This window comes from Glandiceps talaboti, chromosome 16 (genome assembly GCF_964340395.1).
Source record: "Glandiceps talaboti chromosome 16, keGlaTala1.1, whole genome shotgun sequence".
Taxonomy (NCBI): domain Eukaryota; kingdom Metazoa; phylum Hemichordata; class Enteropneusta; family Spengelidae; genus Glandiceps; species Glandiceps talaboti.
Genome location: NC_135564.1, coordinates 15,689,919 through 15,712,496, shown reverse-complemented (window position 1 = coordinate 15,712,496; position 22,578 = coordinate 15,689,919). Strand labels below are relative to the sequence as shown.

General features: G+C 35.0%; 1 protein-coding gene and 1 long non-coding RNA gene across 3 annotated transcripts in view; one reads left to right on the top strand and one right to left on the bottom strand.

Annotated features, from left to right (window-relative positions):
• The window catches only part of LOC144447051 (carnitine O-palmitoyltransferase 1, muscle isoform-like), a 35,283-nt gene extending 20,553 nt beyond the window's left edge, over positions 1 to 14,730 (top strand). The window contains exons 10-18 of one of the 2 annotated variants that reach the window (XM_078136929.1): positions 222 to 367; positions 1,399 to 1,598; positions 3,106 to 3,132; positions 6,407 to 6,557; positions 7,055 to 7,126; positions 7,521 to 7,681; positions 8,166 to 8,322; positions 8,864 to 8,980; positions 9,735 to 14,730. In XM_078136929.1, the coding sequence (XP_077993055.1) occupies positions 222 to 367; positions 1,399 to 1,598; positions 3,106 to 3,132; positions 6,407 to 6,557; positions 7,055 to 7,126; positions 7,521 to 7,681; positions 8,166 to 8,322; positions 8,864 to 8,980; positions 9,735 to 9,950 (1,247 nt within the window). In that variant the 3' untranslated portion in view covers positions 9,951 to 14,730. The remainder of the gene's footprint in view (positions 1 to 221; positions 368 to 1,398; positions 1,599 to 3,105; positions 3,133 to 6,406; positions 6,558 to 7,054; positions 7,127 to 7,520; positions 7,682 to 8,165; positions 8,323 to 8,863; positions 8,981 to 9,734) is intronic. The other variant, XM_078136930.1, reaches the window with a different exon arrangement.
• Positions 14,731 to 16,301: 1,571 nt separating this feature from the next.
• LOC144447328 (uncharacterized) lies at positions 16,302 to 22,096 on the bottom strand. The gene is made up of 2 exons (XR_013482016.1): positions 21,936 to 22,096; positions 16,302 to 21,026 (listed from the first exon to the last, which is right to left on the bottom strand). It is a non-coding gene; the product is annotated as an uncharacterized LOC144447328 (long non-coding RNA).
• Positions 22,097 to 22,578: the final 482 nt, after the last annotated feature.

Below are 22,578 nucleotides of genomic sequence, written 5' to 3'. Positions count from 1 at the left end.
ACCTGCCTACCCGACGTTCTGAGGCCATGTTATTAGAAACACACAATCATTTTTTTGTTTTTTGCCTTATAATAAAGATTGATGCGGCACACAGTGAATCTCTTTAATTGAGTACTGCAGGTGTACGGTAACCATAGCGATTATCTGAACAGCTTACTTTAGAATCAAAATAACTGTGAAATACTGATAAATTTGTTATTTCTATTTTATTATTACAACAGAATCGAATTCATACACACCTAGTAGTACCAATATAGCTGCATTGACAGGAATGAAAAGAGATGAATGGGCGCGTGTTCGTAAGCAATATTTTACTCAGGGTCTTAACAAAGAGTCCATTGCATTGATTGACAAAGCTGCTTTCATGGTGAGTCTGTTGGTTTCATTCTTTACAATCCTTTTCAGACGTTACTTCATTCTTTATCCTCTCAGACTTCTTAGAAATTGTGAGAGGGAGTGAGATGACACTTTGCATTTAGATGGGTTATAATCAGTGCCATCTAAGTCCAATTTGATGTACCACTGACGCAATCAATTTGTACTGACGCACCAAAATTTGGTGTTCCCCTATCTCTTACTGTACTATGTAGTGACCAGTGTGCCCGCTAAGCCAATTTGGTGTGCCACTGACACGCACAATTTCTAGTGACTCACCAAATTTGGTGTTCCCTTTTCTCTTACTATGTGGTGACCAGTGTGCCCGCTAAGCCAATTTGATGTGCCACTGACACGTACAATTTCTAGTGACTCACCAAACTATGGTGTTCCCCTATCTCTTTCTATCTGCTGACTCACAAGAAATGCCAGTTTTTAACATTTTGACTCGCAACAAAATTTGGCTATCTCTAGAGGGCACACTTGTTATAATTGTTACCTGTATTTTTGTTAGTGGAGAATCTAATCCTGGCTTCTCTCCTTGTTATTTTTATGTTATTATTCACAGTTTTCTCACTAAGTAAAGAGGGGAACATATTAAAAAAAATCAAATTTGGTATCAAAGGTGGGATGAAAATAAACTAAGTCAGAAAATTTCAAAAATATGAATAGTAACAAATAAAAATAGTTTTGACAAAGATGACTCATCACAGTTTGAATTTTTATAGTAATTGTTTAGAGTGTTTTTTTCTGTTGAAAATTTTGTGAAAGATTAATTTGAGACCGAATCAAGGAATTTCTGAGACAGTTAAAAAAAATAATAATCAAAGTTTGAGTACATGCAAACATTTTCCTCCATTTTCCTTAAAGATATACTGTATTGCACCCAAGTAAGGATACCAAATTTAGAGAAATTGTACTAAAATTGAGATGAGAAACAAGTGTCATTGAAAAATGTAGACTCAGTGGTCTGTTATACTGATATGAAGGTTTCCTGTTAGTAATTTCTGTTATTTCTTTTAGGTCACTTTAGAGACACATGCCTATGAGACATTTCCAGAGCGTGGTAAGGCCTGCCTTCACGGTGACGGTGCAAGTATTTGGTTTGATAAGTCCTTTACTTTGGTATACTTCAGTAATGGCAAATGTGGTGCCAATGCTGAACATTCATGGGGTGATGCGCCTGTAGTAGGGCATATCCTGGAACATGCTATGTCTGAAGAGTGAGTACAAAACATATTGACCGTTAACCTTGCCACATTGACCTTTAACCTTTGAACTGTATTCTGAATCCCAATGTTTAATGTGTTTTAGTGACTGGTTTGGTCAAGTCACCTAGTGCAAAATGCAAGACTATTTAGTATTCATATATGTTAATGAGTATGTGTCTGGTATTCAAATTTTATGATAATGAGTGTCAGATATTTGTTTGCCTTACATTATGTACTATATACATTTGTAGATCAAGTAGGCTCTTGCCGAGTTGAGTTTTTAGTCAGTTCAACATGCTGATGTGATTTTTTGTTCGAATAATCAGACATCTCAGGTATAGTTGAAAAAATAGAAAGAATTCACCCAAATTATTTTGATGTGCTACAAACAACCAAATGTTTAGATTGTTGAAGAATTTCATTTGATTTAAAAGAATGTTTAATTGCCAGGTAGAAGGTTTTGAACATTTGATGTTGGAATTCCCGTGAGAATTTGTATTAAAATAGATATTAAGGAATGCAGAAATCAAGTCAGGAAACACAATGATACTGTCAATTACAAGTAGAAAGGTAATTCTGGTAATTAGGAAGACTGAAGTGTGTTCAGTTAAAGTTAGTGTATTTTTCAGTTGGGTAAAAATGAATGAAAAATGACATAAAGCTAGTTGGGTAGGAAAGATTGTTCCAAGGCTGTGAACAGTGATGTGATGTGTCACGTTAAGTGTGCCCTCTGAGCCTATTTGATGCATCTCTGATACAAACTATTTACCAAACTTTTGTCTCCTATCCCTTGGGGATGACACACACACAGACACACACACACACACACAGACACACACAGACACACACACACACAGACACACACACACACACACACACACACACACACAGACACACACATAAAAAACCATCAAAAACAAACTGCAAAACAAAACACAGTTTCTATCATTTTGATCCAAAACAGAAAAATGCTGTCTTTTATCAGAGGGCACAAAATTGTCATGTTAGTAATGTGTATTTCTTTGATCCAATGTTGTGTTTATAATATAAATACTCTGTGTACTGCCTAACTGTCTCTATTTGCAGTATACACTTTCAACACTCCCAGACCTTAGCAAAAACCGTGACTCTGTCAGTTGAAGTGTATGTAGTGTTGGTGAATTAAGAACCCATCCCTTCAAATGTTCGGCTAACCACACTGTTTTTTTTGTTGTTGACAACTTTGATTAAGTATTCAGCAGTTATAAACAATTGTGGAGGGTTTGTATTGCAATTGCTATGAATCCATCACATTGCATCACTGCGACATTTTACAATAAATGATTTTTTTCAGCCAAAAAAATAATGCCAATTTCGATGCCAAACATGATGCCAATTTGAATAATGCAATAATAATGATGCTGCCACTATCGCCATAGCAACAACGATGCTTTCATAATGCTTCTTGTCTGTAACTTCATCGATATGTTTTTGTCTCTCTTTTTTTTTTCTTGTTTCCACACATTCAACTTTTTCACAGAATTCCAGGCGTACCTTCATCTATAGGGTGAGTAGGCGGGGTGACCTTTTGACTTTGCAGCAGGTAGAACAGATAGGGGAATAGGTACTCCATTATCCAACCAAATGCTAATTAATGATCAAGTGCCAATCATGTTGCCATGGTAGCAATGCTTCTCGGAAATAATTCATAAATATTTCCAATTTCTGGTGAAAGAAACGCACAGTCGTTTGGTGAATTTTCAGAAATTCAAAGAAAAAATAATCATCCACAAATTTGCCTAAAATCAGAAGCACTTGATTTAATTTCATGGATAGGTCTCCTTTCCTACTTTTCTTGGTTTTCCTGCTCAACATATATCGTTTACTTGCTTAGTTCAGTTCGTATTTTTTTGCTTGTTTCTGATGTTTGTGTGTTTGCTTGGTCATGTTACACAACGTAAATGTATAGGTAGGTGTAGGCAGACAAGAGAGAGATTTAGATACATGTATTTACCTGGTAAGTGTGTTCTATATGACTAGTGTCATGCACATGCACATTCCGCTGTCTTTCACATTTGTGTTCTGAACGCAGAACTAAACACAACTTTTATACGCATCATTACGTGTACGTCTGTGCGATAATGCTCCCGGACACATAGGTGTTCAAACGTATATCTAAACATCTCTAATAGAGAGGTTTAGATACACGTTAGAACACGTACGTGTACGGCAGAATTATCGTGCAGGCATACTCGTAATGACGCTTACAAATTTGTGTTTAGTTACGCGTACAAAGTTGTGTTAGTTAGTTCAGAACACAAACTTGAACGCCAGTAGAATGTGTGCGCATGCGTTGGCATCTTCTGTCCAGAAGGCCACATAACTTTATTTTGTAGATATGTCGGCATTTATTGGTATTTTTGTAATTTTTCCCACAACTAACCAAACAAAAAACCGCACAATTAGTTTACACAAATTACAGTTGTGTCTGAACTTTGATATAAAAAATACGACATTTAAGAAGAAAAATGAGAAAAAACTTAACACGTATTTACAATTACGTGTAGACCACCGTTTTGATGTAGCATCGTCTGATACAGAACACCCGGGTTGCTTCGAATCACATGACTATGGAGTTACACGTATAGAACACACGTAAATATGCACATCTAAACCTCTCTAATGTTTGTTCAGTAGAACTTCTAATTGAATAGCCCCCTCTAGTGTTGGAAACTTGCAGTGGCATGAAAAGTTGAGAAGTGATGGATCTCATCTTGTTGTATGACAGATATTATATTATATATTACTAAATTGATAAGCAGATATGGTATTTAATGCAGATGTTAATGAAGGAATCAAAACCTAAGAAGTTCATAGAATTTGCGTTCTGATAATGAAACCATTTGCATTCCATAAAATGGACATATTTGTCAAACCTCGTGCTACCTATAAAAGAAAATTACATTGCATGTTTTTTGTTTATCAGTATAGCATTATTAGCCTATCAACAGATCATGTCACTGTAACAGCCACTAGAGGGCGCTATTTATGAAGTGGGGGGGGGGGGAATAAATAAACCTCTGGTAGAGGGCGTTGTTTGGAGAAGACATCATACCATACAAATGACAGGAGTGCAAAATCTTCAATGCCAGGCTTATAAAATCTGTTGTCATGCATTTATTAATCAGTCAATTAGTTTGAGAACATCAGTGTTTAACTTAACTTGAATTTTGAAAGCTAGGCACATTCTACCTAAGTACTAGGTAAACAAAATAGTATTTGGTACACAACGTTTAGAGTGTAATATTATATTTAATGTTTTCTGACCATATTTCAAAGTCGTCAGTGATTTTTTTCTCTTCAAGTTTTTCGTATCAAAACAGTTCTAAAAGTACCGTTCCCATCTATCCAAATGCTCTAATTCATTCTTAAATAGCTGATCAAAATTCAATGCCTAAAGATAATATAAGCGATTCTCTTGAAAAATTTATCATTGCTCAAATATCAAAAGCTTTGTAAGCCCTTTTTGTCAACCAATTCAGCACGCTGTACATCCAAGCTCTTTCACCCCCTCCCCCAATATAGTATCCTTAATATTCATGCCTTCCATAGACTACAAGACTGAATTCCCACCTACCAACTCCGTCAAAGAAAACAATCCCTTTCTCGGTTACATCCCATAATAGTTATCACATACGTTTGATGAGTTATATATCTTTGCATATTAAAACAATTAGTTAGAAGGCGAGGGAGAGTGGTTGTTGTGAATCATAGGTGGATGGTTTTGTGAAAGGTGACGGGAGAGTGTTTTTCTTGTGTTAAAATGTTTTATATTGTGAAGATTTGGTCAGTATTTAGTACTATGAACAGATGAATAGACACTCTTATCAGTTGTGTCATTCACGTATGTTTAGCCTGTTTACTGTGCTGTCGAGACACATTGTACTGGTTGTACCTCCTTGCCCTCATACTTTCCACTTGTTTTGAGAAATCTTCAAACAATTGACTTAGCCACACCCCTAAAAGTTGCTATCATGGTTATCCAACACCCATAGGGTTAAATTTAAATAAAACATATGTAAATAACATGTAAATTACCACATCACATAGCATAATGTGTGTATATTTGCTTACTGATTCATTTCAATAATGACAGTCTGAGTAGTCATGGTTGACTATGCTGTCATCGACCAGGCTATTGGCCAAAAATTTGCAATTCTTTATGATCAGTTTTAACAATGTAATGATTACAAGCGGAGAATATGAGGGCTAGTAGGTACAACCACCTAACAATGTAACAATGACAGTGCAGTAAACAGGCTAGAGTAAAGTTCCAGTGTTCTTCACTGTCCACTCTTCTGAGTTGTAGAAATTGTGCTCGATCGGATTCTTTTTTCCTAGCAAATGGATTTTATTCTCATCCGTGAATGTCTCTATGCTGCAACAATTAAAGTGTGGTTATAATACAATTCTGTAACTGATAATATAGTTACTATGGTTTCTGATCAAATAAACAAATTTTAACTTTCCTAACTTGTGCACAAGTCTGAGATCATCGCTGTAAGAGTTATTAAAATACTAAACTGTCTAGTAGAATCATTTAGTGATGTTCCACACACATTCTGCTTACCTCACAAATGTTGTGGAGTATTACAAAATGGCTATGTTTGACATTTAAAATTACAGTGTTTTGGACCAAGAAACAGACAACATTAATGTGTCCCTTTAATGTATGTATCAACCCAGATAGTGATTTAATATCTAAGGTCTATATGCAAATACGTTTGACTTTATTAACATGATGAATATTAACATATTTGAACAATATTGTCCATGTACAGTGTATTAGCTGGCAAGTATGATCCCAATGGGTATTGCATACCATTTGCTGACTATGCCCAGGCTGCCGTCAGATCACCCATGCTACTGCAGTGGGAAGTTAGTGAACCATTGGCTGAACACATCGATAGGGCTTATGCATTTACACAGAAGGTGAGTTCAAAAGTCACTAAATCAAATATTACTTTGATCGAGTGTGTTAAATTTGCTTACTATGAAAGGAAGTCTTGATTTGCCTAATGTCTTCTTTTTTTTAATGCAGCAAGGCATGGTTTCTGTTTATGTGTTTGAGGTGGGGCTGACAGACAGACAGACACACAAACAGAGAGATTTTATCATGAGAGATACAGTGCAAATATTGTCAAAAAGTGATACTCAGTAAAAAAAAAGAAAAAAAAACCCACTCAACTTCGAAATTTGAGATAGTTAAATCGTACAAGTTACAGGTAGTGTTCTGACATAAAATTTTCCAAACCAGTAAAAATGATCGAACCTTAGTATACAAATGAAGATTAAAAAGTGTTAATTAAGATGTCAAACTTCAGTATGCACCCCAATTAGTGTTCTTCCTGCCTGGGTATAAACTGTAATGGTGGCATAATCTGGACTGTAAATATTAAATATCTTTATTTGTATTTTTTTTTCTTCAGAATAATGATGATTTGGATCTGTGTATTATAAACCATGATGATTATGGTAAAGGTTTTGTCAAGAAATGCAAGGTAAGTCACAGTACAAGTGGTATTTATCCCGAGACTGAAGTATTGGTTATGATGGTTATTCTTTTGTTAATTATATCATTCATGCATAAAAATGAAATTGTTTGGATGGCATGGTTTGGAGTATGATTATCTTTCTATGAAGAAGGTGCTCACAAATCACAGGAAGTTAAGGGCGCTTGATACTCTTGTAGTTTTTAAGCCAGATTATTGTTTGCAGTGATACTCTGGTCTATTTTGAAATACCTTTCCCCAATGTGTGTGTGTGTGTGTGGGGGGAGGGGGGGGGGTTAAAGTATTTGTGGCTGTCAATATGTAATGTGTGGTTTCATTATATTAGATATTGTAATCCAAAGTAAAAACCTTGATGTATGATGCCATGTATTTCCAATTACAGGTTAGCCCAGATGCGTACATTCAACTAGCGTTACAATTAGCATATTATCGTGATTCTGGTCACTTTGCGCTGACGTATGAGTCGTCCATGACTAGATTGTTTCTACATGGAAGAACTGAAACTGTTAGGTCCCTTACTAATGAAGCCGCGGCATTCGTCAGGTAAGTAAAGTACTGTTTTAATAATTGATGTATGAAATTTGATGTCCCCCAAGGTTCTTAACTGAACAATATACATGTAGTTATATTTGGGTAACTTTGATATATGAAATTCGATGTCTCCAAGGTTAGTAACTAAACAATATAGTCATATTTTGGCGTATGTCCCATCGGAAGTCTTGCAATTTCACATTACTTGTGGTCACTCCATATAAAATCCTTGTAAAATACTTACCTTGTTCCTGCTAACTTCGTGAAAATTTGACATGTGAAAACTGATTGCTTACATTAGCCAGTTTGCAAACTTTAAGTTGCCTGTTCCAATTTTCTGCTGTCTTTTGTTTCTGAATAGCTAATCCACAATTGTGCTCCAGTCAATCCGGCTGTGTAATCAGTCCCAGTGTAAATATGGCTATTGTCTTTGTTTGTCTGTCATTCATATTTTTATGAGAAATATCATAAATATATTTGGTCTTTCCTGCTATAGAGCCATGGAGGATGAGACAATTAGCCAAGAACAGACGATTGGATTAATGAGAAGAGCTGCCGATACTCATCAGACATTGTATCGTGATTGTATGAGTGGCAAAGGTTGTGATAGACATCTCTTTGCTCTATTTGTACTATGCAAGGGATTGGGACATGTAAGTATTAATGCATCTGTAGTTCACTCCTATATTGCCTTGATGGTATACAGTCATACATACTACTTAGAGCATGTTCACCATGTCGGTATGTCCATGTAAGCAGTAGAGTTAGAGTCGGTGGTCACTCTGTACAATTGAATGTCACTAACTACATGTAACATGTCAGACTTCAGTTATACCATGAAAGATGTGATAAAGAAAATTTACTGGCTGATCAAAGTATACAGTTGCATGAAAATAACGAAATAATACAACAGCAGCTGATAGTTTTACGGAATGTCAAATTCTGTTATTGTTGAATACATGTATGTGTTTATAAAATAACAGGTCGTACCGGGGTCATTCTGCCTTCCAATCAATGTCATCGTAGGGTTAACACATTACATATTTTTCTTTGTGCCAATTTTGAAAATTTTTGACACTTCAAAATATTCTAAACTTCACCTTTATTCATAATTGTAATTTTGGCTATGATAATTTCTATATTGCTGCAATCAATTTTAATAAAGTCTCATGTAATGTACTAATTTATTTGTAGGAAAGTGAGTTTCTCCATACAGCTCTCACCTTACCATGGACTCTGTCCACCAGTCAAACTCCACAACAACAGATAGCAAGTAATCCATCCGTAGGACATCCATGTTATAGAGATATGGTGAGTAGCGTTTCACACGGACTTTGTATGATAATAAGCTGTTCGGCCATGATGTGGGTCTCAGTCGAGGTTGTATGGCTGAAGAGTGTGAACTTTGCAGTAAGCCATAACGTTGAGGTTTGGAAAACCCAATATCTAGGGTGCAAAGGTCATATCATATATGACAGTAACTTTTGAAATAATTTACAAATTTTACAAATTGTTGGTATTTGGACAAGCTGATTGGTTTACCTAATGACCTTATTATTAGCTAATGACCTTTTTTGGACAAGCTGATTGGTATAGCTAATGACCTTATTTGGACAAGCTGATTGGTATAGCTAATGACCCTTTTTGGACGGGCTGATTGGTATAGCTAATGAACTTTTTTGGACAAGCTGATTGGTTTACCCATTGACCTTATTTGGACAAGCTGATTGGTATAGTTAATGACCCTTTTTGGACGAGTTGATTGGTTTACCCATTGACCTTATTTGGACAAGTTGATTGGTATAGTTAATGACCCTTTTTGGACGAGTTGATTGGTACAATGATATACCTAATGACCTTATTTGGACAAGCTGATTGGTATACCTAATGACCTTATTTGGACATGTTGACTGGTATACCTAATGACCCTATTTGGATAAATTGTAGTGGGGCATTACATTAATGATCATTCATGAGCTGAATTAAGAAAGTACAAAATGTATTCATAAATAACTGAAATAAATTGCCCACTTTTTTGAAATTTTGAATTTTCTTTGTTCACTAGGCATCCCCAGGAGGTGGCTTTGGACCGGTATCTGATTTTGGTTATGGTGTGTCTTACATGATTCCTGAAGACAGTCGATTCTTCTTCCATGTATCGTCCAAGAAATCTTGTCCTGATACTGACTCACAGCGATTTGTAGAGAACATCTTCAAGGCACTTGCTGACATGAAAGCACTCTTTCAGAGCAAACCTGCAGATGGAGTCAACAGTAAATAGATAGTCTGAGGAATTTTGGCAGAGAATCTATTGTCTTTCTCTTGCCTATTTCTCATCTGTCGTGAAGTTCAAAGTTCAGAGTTAAAAGTTTGTTTGCACAATACAATGCATTTCAGTGGTAGAGATTTTTCAAGCTTTTAAAGGTCGATTTAAGTACTAGTTGAGGCTGAGTGTAAATTAAATGAATTTGATGAATTTTTTGAATTGCTGATAAAGGGTTTCATTCTGTATGATGTTTGCTATTTTAAATGTAACTTTTAGATTGAGTTAACTTTCAAATTTTTGTACACACAAAAGCACTAAAGTCACTCATTGCTGTTATTAAAGTATGTTTGGCAATAAGCTGAGTGTTACTGTTATTGCCACCACCTGTCGAATTGTTGGCAGTAGGCCAATATTGTCCCCACCAGTGTTGGCATCAAGCCAGTGTTATCTCCCTTCTGAATAAATAAGTTTTGGCAGTAAGCCAAGTGTTATTACCTTTGTGGCTTAGTGTTGGCAATAGGCCAAGTATTATCTACCCAAATGTTGCAAATTAGCCAAATGTTATTGACCTATAGTTTTCAAAGTTCTAGTATTAACCATTGCCTGTCAAGTGTTTGCATTGGGCCATATGCCCCAAAGAAAATGTCTATATTAAGTGAAATGTTATACCTTTTTTAAATTGCACCAAATATTGCTTGTAGACATGTAAAATGTTGGTCAATTTGTGAAATTTTGGTGACAACAATTCGTCAAAGCAAATAGAGCTTTAGCTACCTCAGAACAAAATATTACTGATTCACTTAATATGTGCATCTTGTGACACAATAACTTTGGCTTTTATGCATTTAATTTTACAATATAAATATGTTACAACAAGTTTACCTTTTTTTTTGAACATTCAAGTCATTTTTAGAATGGGAACAAACCTTTGGTGCTGTGTTTTTTAGCGATAGAATTAGTAAGTGTGTGATAATATTGTACCAAGTGCACTTGTATTTGGAACAGACCAGTGCTTTCAATTATAAATGTAACTATTTTCGGCAGCTTTTTCCTTCTGTTGACAGCTTTCCTTTGTAATCCCCAGCATTATCTAGTATATTACAAAGACATTCAGGGAAACAAAACAGTTATCATCAGCAGAATTGTGAACAAAATTTTAAAATCTTTACAGTTCTTTTGAACTGCAACCAATGAACTGAGACATGTTGCTTGCCAAAGATAATGTCTTGAGGATTTTCCCCACCTTATGGAATATTTCCTACAAAGCCTACTAGTATACCACTCCAACTTGAAACATGACACATTAATATCTAGTTTGCTATTCTTAGATATTAAGCACAATATAAAGGGAAATCCTTATAAATATATGATAATTTTTGAATACCTGTTTATCACTTTTGTCAGGAAAGATAGCCGTTTTAATGAGACTTCAGTCTTGCAGAACTTTTATGTCAGTCACAAATACATACAAGTAATCCACATGGAGTGTATATTTACTAGCTTCTATTTAAAAGGCATAAAAACGCAACCCAAATCGTTCATAATACTATTGAAACTTGTTCATGTCAATTATTAACCTTGGTTGTGTTTGTCCATCCTTATTTATATTACTCAATGCTTTCAGCCATAATGGAAAAACAAGGGATCAACGCTAACATCGAATTTAGCAAGACGCTACTTGCATTTTCAAAGATGTACAGTCTTTTTTACATTAAAATGTGGTATTGTGGATCAAATATAGAGTGTTTTGCCAGAACTTGTGGTTTAAAGATTTTCTGGAAATGTTTTCAGAGTTTTATTGAAGTGTTTTCAGCATTGATTATTAGAGCTTAGTATTATAATCTTGCTTTTATGCAACTTAGAAGATACTAAAAGAGATCTTTTAAAAAAAATGTTTTACAGATAAAAATTGGGCCAGATTAAATCCCACACCTGTTTGCATGTAACCGTATTACCGATTTCTTGTCGGCCTTCTCATCTTTTGAAAGATTTACTGAGGAGATATATTCGGTAGACAGAAATTTCAAGTAGCTAATGTAAATTTAATAGTAATGTAGCATTTTTTGGATGGCTTTTAGCATGTTTGTTCTGATAGAAGCTAGAAGAAACCTGTTCCTGTTCCACTGAAATCTGCAGTTAGTGTACATATGTTGAATTCTTGCATTGCATTTGTCTGTTCATTATTAAGTAATCATACGATGTCCCCATTCTGTCTTCTATGTGTGTACAGTACTAGTATAGGGAAGTCTGCAATGACTTGCAATGAAGTGGTTATTTGCATATATGCAAACATGCATTAACAAACAAGAACACAGATTAACATTGGCATACAGAGTCATTCAGACCCATACTGTAATAGTAAAATGGTGATATGCATATAACTGGGCACATCTCAATGAATGTTAATAGGCTCATTTGCATATAGTTGAATAAGCAACTATGACAGTGAATATTAACAGGTTCATTGGAACAGTTAAGCAAAATTGTACATATTGTACATCACTGCTTAGTGATGTCTTCATTTGCATATACAAGAATATCAAATTATGAACATTGATAGGTGCATTTGCATATAGGCAAATAGTGTAACCATTACTTTTAGTATGTCCATTTGCATAAAATCAAAACAGCAACAATTACATCATTGCATATTGAGATGTTCATTTGCATATAGTCAAATAAGCACCAATTACGTCATTGCACATTGAGAGGTTCATTTGCATATAGTCAAATAAGCAACAATTACATCATTGCATATTGATATATTCATTTGCATATAGTCAAATAAGCATCAATTACATCATTGCATATTTTATATATTCATTTGCATATAGTCAAATAAACAACTCTCTTAGTGGTGGCAACTTATAACTCTGACTTAGATAAAAGGATATGGAGAGAGCAAGGAGGATGAAAGTGGATAAAAAAGAATACTATAGCATGTTTTCATCATGTTGATATGTTTGTATACCATTTGCATCATGTAAGCTTTGTCTTTTACCTACAACTCGTGGTTTTGCAAGGCATGTAGTTGTTGAAACAACACTGGCTTTCTGTCTATAATGAATTGTATAAAATATGACAATTGTTTTCTGACAAAACAAGTTATCTCTTGTGTGTTAATGAATTAACTCTTGACTTTTAACTTAATTTAAAAAAAAAAAAGTTATGTATTTATTCAATGTTTAACTGCATATTTTGTTGTTTGTTTAATACGCTATTATCAAGAACTGTGAAAGATTTAACCAGGTGTCACTTACCTCACAGCATTTTTGCTGCAAACTGTACATTTTTGCCCTTTTGTAGGATATGATACAGTTCATGAATAGTATCAATAGCCATGAATATTGTGTAACACTAATAAACGCCAAGTGTGATTTTCACAGAGTAGTGCAGTTTCATTTATTTCTACTTGCCAATTTCTGACTTCGATTTATTCCATTGGTGACTTTACCGATTCCTGTAGTCAGAGTTTTAGTTTTTCATGATCAAATTTGTAAATGTACCACTTTCAACAGTATGATTTACCATATAAGCTATTTTATAGTTGATTATAAAATAGGCGAGTCTCACATATTATGGAATAAAATACCATATGGTAATATGTTGTAAGCACCAAATATGGTGCTCCGTGCCATATATGGTAATTGTTCTCTGTTAAATAATTGCCACAGCCATACATGGCAACTGATATTAATTTTTTGTCATGACCAAATATGGACAATGGTGTAGGATAGATGACAATACCATATATGGTAAACATTGTCAGGTGACCAGTATTTACCAAATATGGTGCATGTTGTAGAGTAAGTTATATCACAATTCCATCCATGGTTCAGGGTTAGGGTTGTAAGGGTATCAACTACCAGTGCACTGTTAAATGACAGAGTAAAAAGAATACACACACAATTTATACAATATGAAGTATTTGAATAATTGATATTATATTGGTCTGCCTAGGAAAATCATTATCATATAGACTATATAGGGACAGACAGTGTTGACAACAAACATTGCAATATATTTCTCTTCTCCATAAGAACTGTATTTAATTCTATACATGATAGAGAGATGTAATTAATTTAGTACAAGGATATGAAATGTGATACACTTGGCACGTAGATGCAATATTAACTTGGCACTAAGGTAGATGCTATATTAACTGGGCACAATGATAGCAGATGTAACAAACTTGTTACAATGATAGCAGATGTACTAAACTTGGCATAAACATGGCACATAAAGATGACAGATGCAATAAACTTGGCTCAAAGATGGCAGATGTAATAAACTTGGCACAATGATAGCAGATGTGACAAACTTTGTACAATGATGGCAGATGTAATAAACTTGGCATAAAGATGTCATGTAAGAAACTTTGCACAAAGATGGCAGATGTAATATATACTTGGCACAGAGATATCACATGTAATAAACTTGACAGAAATATACCACATATAATGAACTTGGCATAAAGATGACAGGTATAATAAACTTGGCACAAAGATATCTGATGTAATACACTCGGCACAAAGATGGTAGATGTAACAAACTTGACACACACAGATGGCAGATCTGATAAACTTGTTGCAGAGATTCAGTCACTTGCTGGTGTAGGATTGCATTTAACAATCTATACATTTTTGTTGACAAATATGATTGAAGTATATTTATTGGTTTAATTTAGTTTAATTTTACTTATTTTGTTTTTGATTTTCAGTGTTCAGTATTAATTGTATTATTTTAAAGAGTGTATATTATGCAACACATAAATGCAAAGGAAGATTTTGTTGTTGTTGAGGTATTAAAGATAATGATATTATTACATAGTTGAGTTTTCTTTTTCTTTACTTTTGATTATTTTTCAAAGTCATATTGCATAGATCATTAGTCAAAACATTTAGGTTGCAATTATATGTTCTCATCGTCATCTTAGACTGTAGACAGCAGTCGTTTGTGCCTGTTTTGCTACGTTTTATCTAAAACTAAAGTCATCACTTTGCTCTGATCTGGAGCAATACTATAACTGTACTGATAGCAACAGCAAGTGCCGAAGGCATGAATATGCGTTAGTATTCAGTGCCATGGAGTGAGGTGATGACTTTGTTTTAGATGAAATGTAGCAAAAAGGCATGAATGACTGTGGACAGTCTATGTCATCTAAGCTTCTGTTTAGTACTTCAACTAATATAGTATTTAAAGCCTTATCACTCTGCTCAAGAATATATTGCCTATTGTTAGAAGGTTGGGATGCAAGCATTGTTGAGCGAAGTATTCACTATCTTACTAAACTAGAAGGATTGGTGGGTAGGGAAACTAAGGAGATGTCTCTTATGTTTGGCATCCTTGATGGATTGGCTAACTGAATGCTACACACTTCTATAATGCCACTTAACTCAACCACACTACCTGCCCTCTACTGTGTGAGGAATGACATGGCTTCAATTGCCCTACTTTTACCTTTATGTACTCTATGAATATTTAAATTTAACATCTGGTGTTATATTTTTGCTGCGTGATTGGGCTTTGAATAACCCTACTGCATAATGTGCATCAAAAGGTCAGAATTGAAAGATGGCACAAGGCACAAAGCCTTGAGGCAGGGGGCTGTATCATGTACCAATGGCTAACTCTGGTAGAGGTGTGTGTGTGTGGCCAGTACTGCCAACCCCAGATCCTATTTCAGACATAATTTGACCTCCATCTTAGATCATTACAGTTTTTTTTAGATGATCGACTTTTAAACCATATTTGTAGTAGTTCAATACTACAGAAATGGTGGGTCACAAAATGTAGTTCTTATTCTTGTACCCCCCCCCCCCCCCCATCAATATTTTCGGGGCAAATAATGGCACAGTTATGATTTGGTAGTCAAGCAGCATATACAATCTTTTACTCAATAGTATTATAATCTGCACTAGCTGTAACTGAAGAATTATTTTTTCGATCAGACAATCAATATATTCACTGAAAGTAATAATTAGACACTGTACATGTAAATTAGGGGTTGACTGTATCTGGAAATAGTACAAGGTTGAAAGCGTGAATGCAGTGGGTGCTGATTTTTGGGTGTGGACCCAAAAATCAATTTGATTAGCTTTATTGTACCATAGTATGTGTACATTTGAACGTACAGCTGCACAGGTGATTCAATACTATTCAGGACATACAATATTATGAGTAAGTCAGTATATCTACTAACACAACAGTTTCAATAATGTCCCAGTTACAGCTAGTGCACCTTTAAGCAATCTCACCATGGTCTTACAAGAAAAATTAACAAAATGCCTCTTCTCTAAATTTTTCAAAATGTTGATAAAAATTTATTTCATCCAATACTGTGTACAATGACTGACAAGTTGTGTGTTACAAATGAGATCAAATATTAATTCACACTACGATTTTTAACTAACGGCTGTCAAATATCCACAAGTTTACATCTAAAATTTGGTTTGGAAAAGTAAATTTGGTTTGCACCAATCAACAGAAATACAATGTGACAGGACTGCTGTGCTGAAAAACTTTGTTCCCATGTGATTGGGTGTTGTGTGGTTCAACTAGACTGACAGATCGCCCGTTGAGGGCGCACTTCTCATCCCTTCGTTAGAGAAGGATCTAGGCATGATACCCACAGGCCTTAGCAACATAGTCTATGGTCCAACATGCTGACTTCAAACAATGTAATAGATATCATTTATAGATATACTACATAAACTGCATTGTGGGAAATCAGTGGTCTGAGGTTCTCCCAGTGCAACTCTCGGTACCTGAAATAGAATATTACTGCCTAGGAACATTATAAAAATAATGAATATCAGATTTCCTGGTCGACACCATAACTTCCGCTCCAAGTGCTTCACGTGCATTACTACTGGTGCGTGTGAGTATAAGTCAACCTTCTTATTCTATTTTGACCCTCTAGCATGATGTAAAATGCTATTCCAGGTACTGAGAATTGAGATCTTAAGAGGACTGACATTTGGGCGCTGTTTTAACAAAGTGACTTCCCACAGTACATCCGAGATCCAATGATGGTATATATACAGTGTGAAATGCATTATGAGAAATCAGACAACTGCTACATTGATGTTGTGTTTAACCAAACTGACTTCCCATAATGCATTTGACATCCCAAGATATATATACTGCATGAAATGCATTGCGGGAAATCAAGACTGAGGTTTGGGAGTTGCATGTTTCAAGAGTGATTTCCCATAATGCATTTGAGATATTATGGTATATATGCTGCATGACTGGCATTGTGGGAAATCAGATGTGAACGTACATACATCAAACAAATAAGTTCTAAAAATACATCAGATTATAATTTTGGATTGAGCTAAGTGTGCTATTCTACAGTGCATTTCTTTTTTCAAAAAAAAAAAAATTTTGTGTACAAAAAAATATTGCATTGTAAGCTTCAATGTTATGACAATATTTCAGTAAGTTTTTTATAACATGACATTAATTATTAATGTAATAATCCATGGCAGAGTTGACTAAAATTAACGATGCTAGACAAATTGTGATATGTACACCATGCACATAAATTAAATTGTAACATCGCATATCATCAAAATTTCTAATATTCTCACTTTAAAACTTCTTTGTAATTACAAGGTATTCTTTTTTTAAAGATTAACCAGTGAATCACACCTAGCCTTTCATCTATGCATTGGTACTTAGCACTAGGCACTTCTGTTGTCATATTACTTTGATAATAGAGGTTTCGGTTTACATCGATAGACACAAATTAAAACTATTGTTGTAACATGTTGATACAACAGTGGTGAGATATTGGGCTTAATTATAGTCTCAGTTGGGTGACTCTGAAAGCTAGTTCCATAAACTTGCAGTGTACTGTTTTGGGACTTCCAATGTTTACACTATCTTGATCACAGGGTGAGTACATTAGCACAACAGAGGAACCGCTATCACCCACTTGTGTAATCTACCACATCGAACAATAATTTTAGTTTGGATCTGTCTTAGTAAACCGAACCTCGATGGCCAGAGTCGTAAAAATGCTCACTGCAAAACATGTTATTTCCGCCACGCAGGATATCATGGCTTCCATGCAAGGACTGTAGTATAAATGGTGAGCCAATACAACAAATTCTGTAGGAGTGTCACAAAAAAAATAAAGATGTAGAACAATGGACTGGCTGAAAAATGTAACATTTGCAGTCAAGCTAGGGAGTTCACGTTAGTGATAGGAATAGGTTTAGACTACCTAGCATAAACCTGATTTGTAACAATTAGGGTAATGTGAATTAGAACAATTTATACAAACAACACATGGCTAGTTGTAGTGTCTGATAACAGCAATGTCCAGTAACCATGGCAACAAAGCTAAGATGCTAAGCTTGTACCACCTGTGTCATCATTGTGTGACAATAAGCCCATGTATTGAATTATATCAAAACCCCATGTCATCAAATTACATGTACCAGTGATCGTTTACACTCTCCCGAGAACGTTTTTGTCATATCATCAACCTCTGAGTTAGCTATGTTTTCAAATAACACAATTTTTGACAGAATTTTGAACTATTTGTTGACATAGATATTGATGGATTGATTTAGTATTGTCAATCTATCAAGTACTGTCATTGATGGGACTTCTCTTTTCTGGAGGTAGAATGCGCCTTGGGGATCAATTTTCCCTGAAAAGTTCTCAAAAATGTAGCTAAACTTCATTCTCGCAAACCAGAGCTGTTATTTCTTCCGTGACACTGTGAGATTACGTATAACTGTTGATGACACATTTTGGACAGTGCTGTAAAAGAGGTCGTGGTTGCTAAACTTTGGTATATGAGACTTGTTCCTGGTTCAATGAAATAATAAAACCGAAATTTGGGGGTTCATTGTTGGCCATAGTGGATTCTAAAATGACTTCATTTTCATATCAAGAACAATGTTTTGCAGGCTTGTGCTTGAAACATTCATTTGGTTGATTGATTGATAGATTGATGGATCAATTGATTGATTGACAGATATGCTCTACTTGTTCTAAGTTGACTTAAACAGAGTGCCTCAGCAAACTGTGATATGTATAGGTATTAAATCCACTGAGAAGAGATGTAATTGTAAGAAAAAAAAGAAGAGTTTCTCCTAGTCTTCAAACTGCTGTAAATGCTGACATAGGCATATCAAATACGTTTAACAAAACATCATTTGAAACAATAAATATAATTCACAGAAATTAACAAGTAATCTATCAATATCTATATCAACACTATCTTTCAACCTCCTTTCAAAACAGTTGTCTTTGACAAAGTGTTACATGACTATTGTAGATCTTCTCTGCCAGTCACTATATATGATCTTTCTCTCATAGAACCAGAGTAGTTAAGTTAGCGGTGAAGATCACATTTTACAGAAAGTACTCAGTAATTGCTAAACTTTGATAAATTACACATCATACTGCAGGTTTACTTATGAATAACTTTCTCTAGAGTCAAGATGTGTGGAGATTTTGGCTTTTGTCTTTTCCCACTACTAGTGGAGATTTTTCCCATTGCCTCATCCCAGTAGTGGGGATTTTGGCTATTGCCTCTTCCCAGTAGTGGGGATTTTGCCATTGCCTCTTCCCTGTACTGGGGATTTGGCTATCACCTCTTTCCAGTGTTGGGGATTTTGGCTATCGCCTCTTCCCATTAGTGTGAATTTTGCCTATAGCCTTTTCCCAGTAGTGGAGGATTTTGGCCAGAACCTCATTCCAGTAGTCATGGGAACAGACAATACCTAAAGTCCCCACACGACTTGACTCTAGGCTCTACTTAGCTCTATATAGTAGGACAGCATTGGTACTGTATAACTCATATGTAACACATGGTCACTTATCCGTTATGTAATCACTGTAGATAGATATATCATACTAGTAAGCATTTTTACCCTGGTTCATCTATCTGACCTCCATATGGTAACTTTAATGAACACAAATTCTCTCCACTCTTTCTTTACATATTTAGTACAGGAATATTATACATGTTATAATGGTAGCAGGTCATGACACCATTGTGGTGATCTACAGGAACTTATAATGCTTAGGACACTTATCATAACACATTGACATTTTCAATCTTGACACATGCATTTTTAAGTAAGCTGGGTCTAAATTTCCAACTGCAATGACTGCAAAGGCTGCTAAAATGCACAGACAAGTTCCTCAGAATGCTATACTGGTTTGAGTGAGGAAATACGTACGATCAAACATATGGATGGGGGGTTGACAATTACTTTGAATTGGCCTGGACAGAACCCAGGAATAAATATGATTATATAGGATTCATGCATAACCTGCAAGTCACAGGGTTGGGATTACCAGTATTTAAATAATGGAGATCAGAAGGCCATAATATACTTTGTTATGAGTGCACATTCCAACAACTTAGTGCTTGGTACAGATAATGATAGAGGGACATGAATGCAATGTGTAAGAAAAGACACTTCTGAATTACTTTACAGTTAAATGTGAATGCAGGAATTTACAAGCATGCGGATAATCGAAATAGTTTTACGGAACTACCCTGCTTCATCAGATTCATCAGTTGACTTCATTCATGGCATAACACTTGTGGCAGTACAGTTTTACAAACACACTGTCATCATTAAGTGAACTCATTAACTGTACAACCAATATACCGTCCCAAGTATACCAAATTTTACAAACTGCGTACGTGTGTCTTGTTCACCTTCTAGTCACTCCGTAAGACTTCAGTGTGGCTGATGAATCCATACGCCAAAAAGTCCATTCTTCCTTTTCAGAATACAGCAGCATATAACTTGAAATTGAAAGCTTTCAACCTCTCCTTACGTCATAGTTTTAAATCACAGGGCTTCTTTCTTCTTGTTCATTCTTGACCGATACTTCTAACACTGATTGTCAACTGTGAATATTTCTCTTGATGATCTGCACATGGTGGTAGCAACTGGTAATCTTCATATATAGATATATTTATATATATACTTGGTATAAACATCTATTTCTTTTTCTTTTTCTCTTTCAATTCTTTTTTCTTCTGTTGTTTTTCCTTCCTTGCTTTTTCCCGCCCACTTACACTGGAGTAAAGTCTGTGTGCAGCAAAGCCTGTTGGAAATCCAAATGAAGCACAAATGAATGAAAAGAACATATATCTGATATTTGTTTGTTTGTTCTTGTGCATGTGTATGTATGTGTGTATGTATGTATGTATGTATGTATGTATGTATGTATGTATGTATGTATGTATGTATGTATGTATGTATGTATGTATGTATGCATTTTTACTTCCTGTTTACAGAGAAATATACATGCATACTTGTAGTTACATGGACAGACACTGACATTTTGATATCAAATCATAATTAATTTAAATATACACATTATCATATAAATATTTTAATTCCTCAAGAGATATTCCTGAGTTGCTTGAATGCTTCAATTTGTCATTACAATATATTTCAATAAGTTTGTACTGTCACAGTTATTACAACTGAAAAATTATCCCCGGAAATATACCGAAGTGAAACAACATTTATCAAACATATGGAAAATTCAACATGTGACTATTATATTATAAAATATACATATGACCAAGATTTGGTTTCTGGTCTGAATACATCTTACAATCTCCACTGTTACTGATTGTTTGGAATCAAAAGAGGGCAATGAACTTCATTATAATTTATTTCTATCTGATAATCTGTTTAATAGTTTGACCTGGAAAGGTGATGTGGGTTAATTTTTCAGTACCTGTACATTTTTGCATTCCACACTGCTTTACTATTTATAATAAAATCACCGAAGCGTTTCATGAAACCTCTATTGAAGTACATTAGCTAGCCTTGCCAACCCCATCTTTGATGTAAAAATGCAACAATAAATTGATCAATACAACACCGTTATCGTACAAAGTCCATATGGTACGACAGTGTACGTACAATGTGCCGGCGATCAGACACACGGTGAAATCGCCAGCTGGTTATGTGTTAATGCGGAACTAGAACCATTTCTCACCTATTATGACGATGATTATGAGTGCTGGAATTATAAACACCCTATTGTCGAACCCCTGTTCAAAAAAAGATTCTTTGTCCTTCCATTCAACCATATTTTCTCCAACTTTTCGTCAAGATTTCACCGAATCTTCAGAACGTACACGTAGCCTTTCCTTCGCCGTGAGAATCGAAGGCTCTAACTGTACCCCCTAGGTTATTGGAATTCTAGAGGATCCCGGATCATGGTGTTACTGTTGATTACGCATTCGTTCTCAGTTGGTATTGAAGCGAAGATAAATACGGTCATTATTGATATGAAAATGGAAATACTAAGTAATTACTGATTTAGGCTTAAATTTTCGATTACGTTCAATTTTAGAATAGGTGGGGAGGTAGATTTTTTATTATTTTTTTTTTATGTGTGAGTGTGTCTTGTTCAGGTAGTTATGTTTTCCGTTGTGCTCTGTGGTATTGGTTTCTTCAAGTTCAGATGTACAGCCATTACAGATTAGAAGAAGTTTTATTTTGTCTTTTTAAATTGATGTCCGTTTCTGCATCTACTATTTCTCGCGAGACTTCACAATTTTCGCGATTTTTCCATTTTTTCTCGAATATATATAAAAAAAAGTTTAGGGTGTTTATATGTTGAAGTCTTGTTTTTC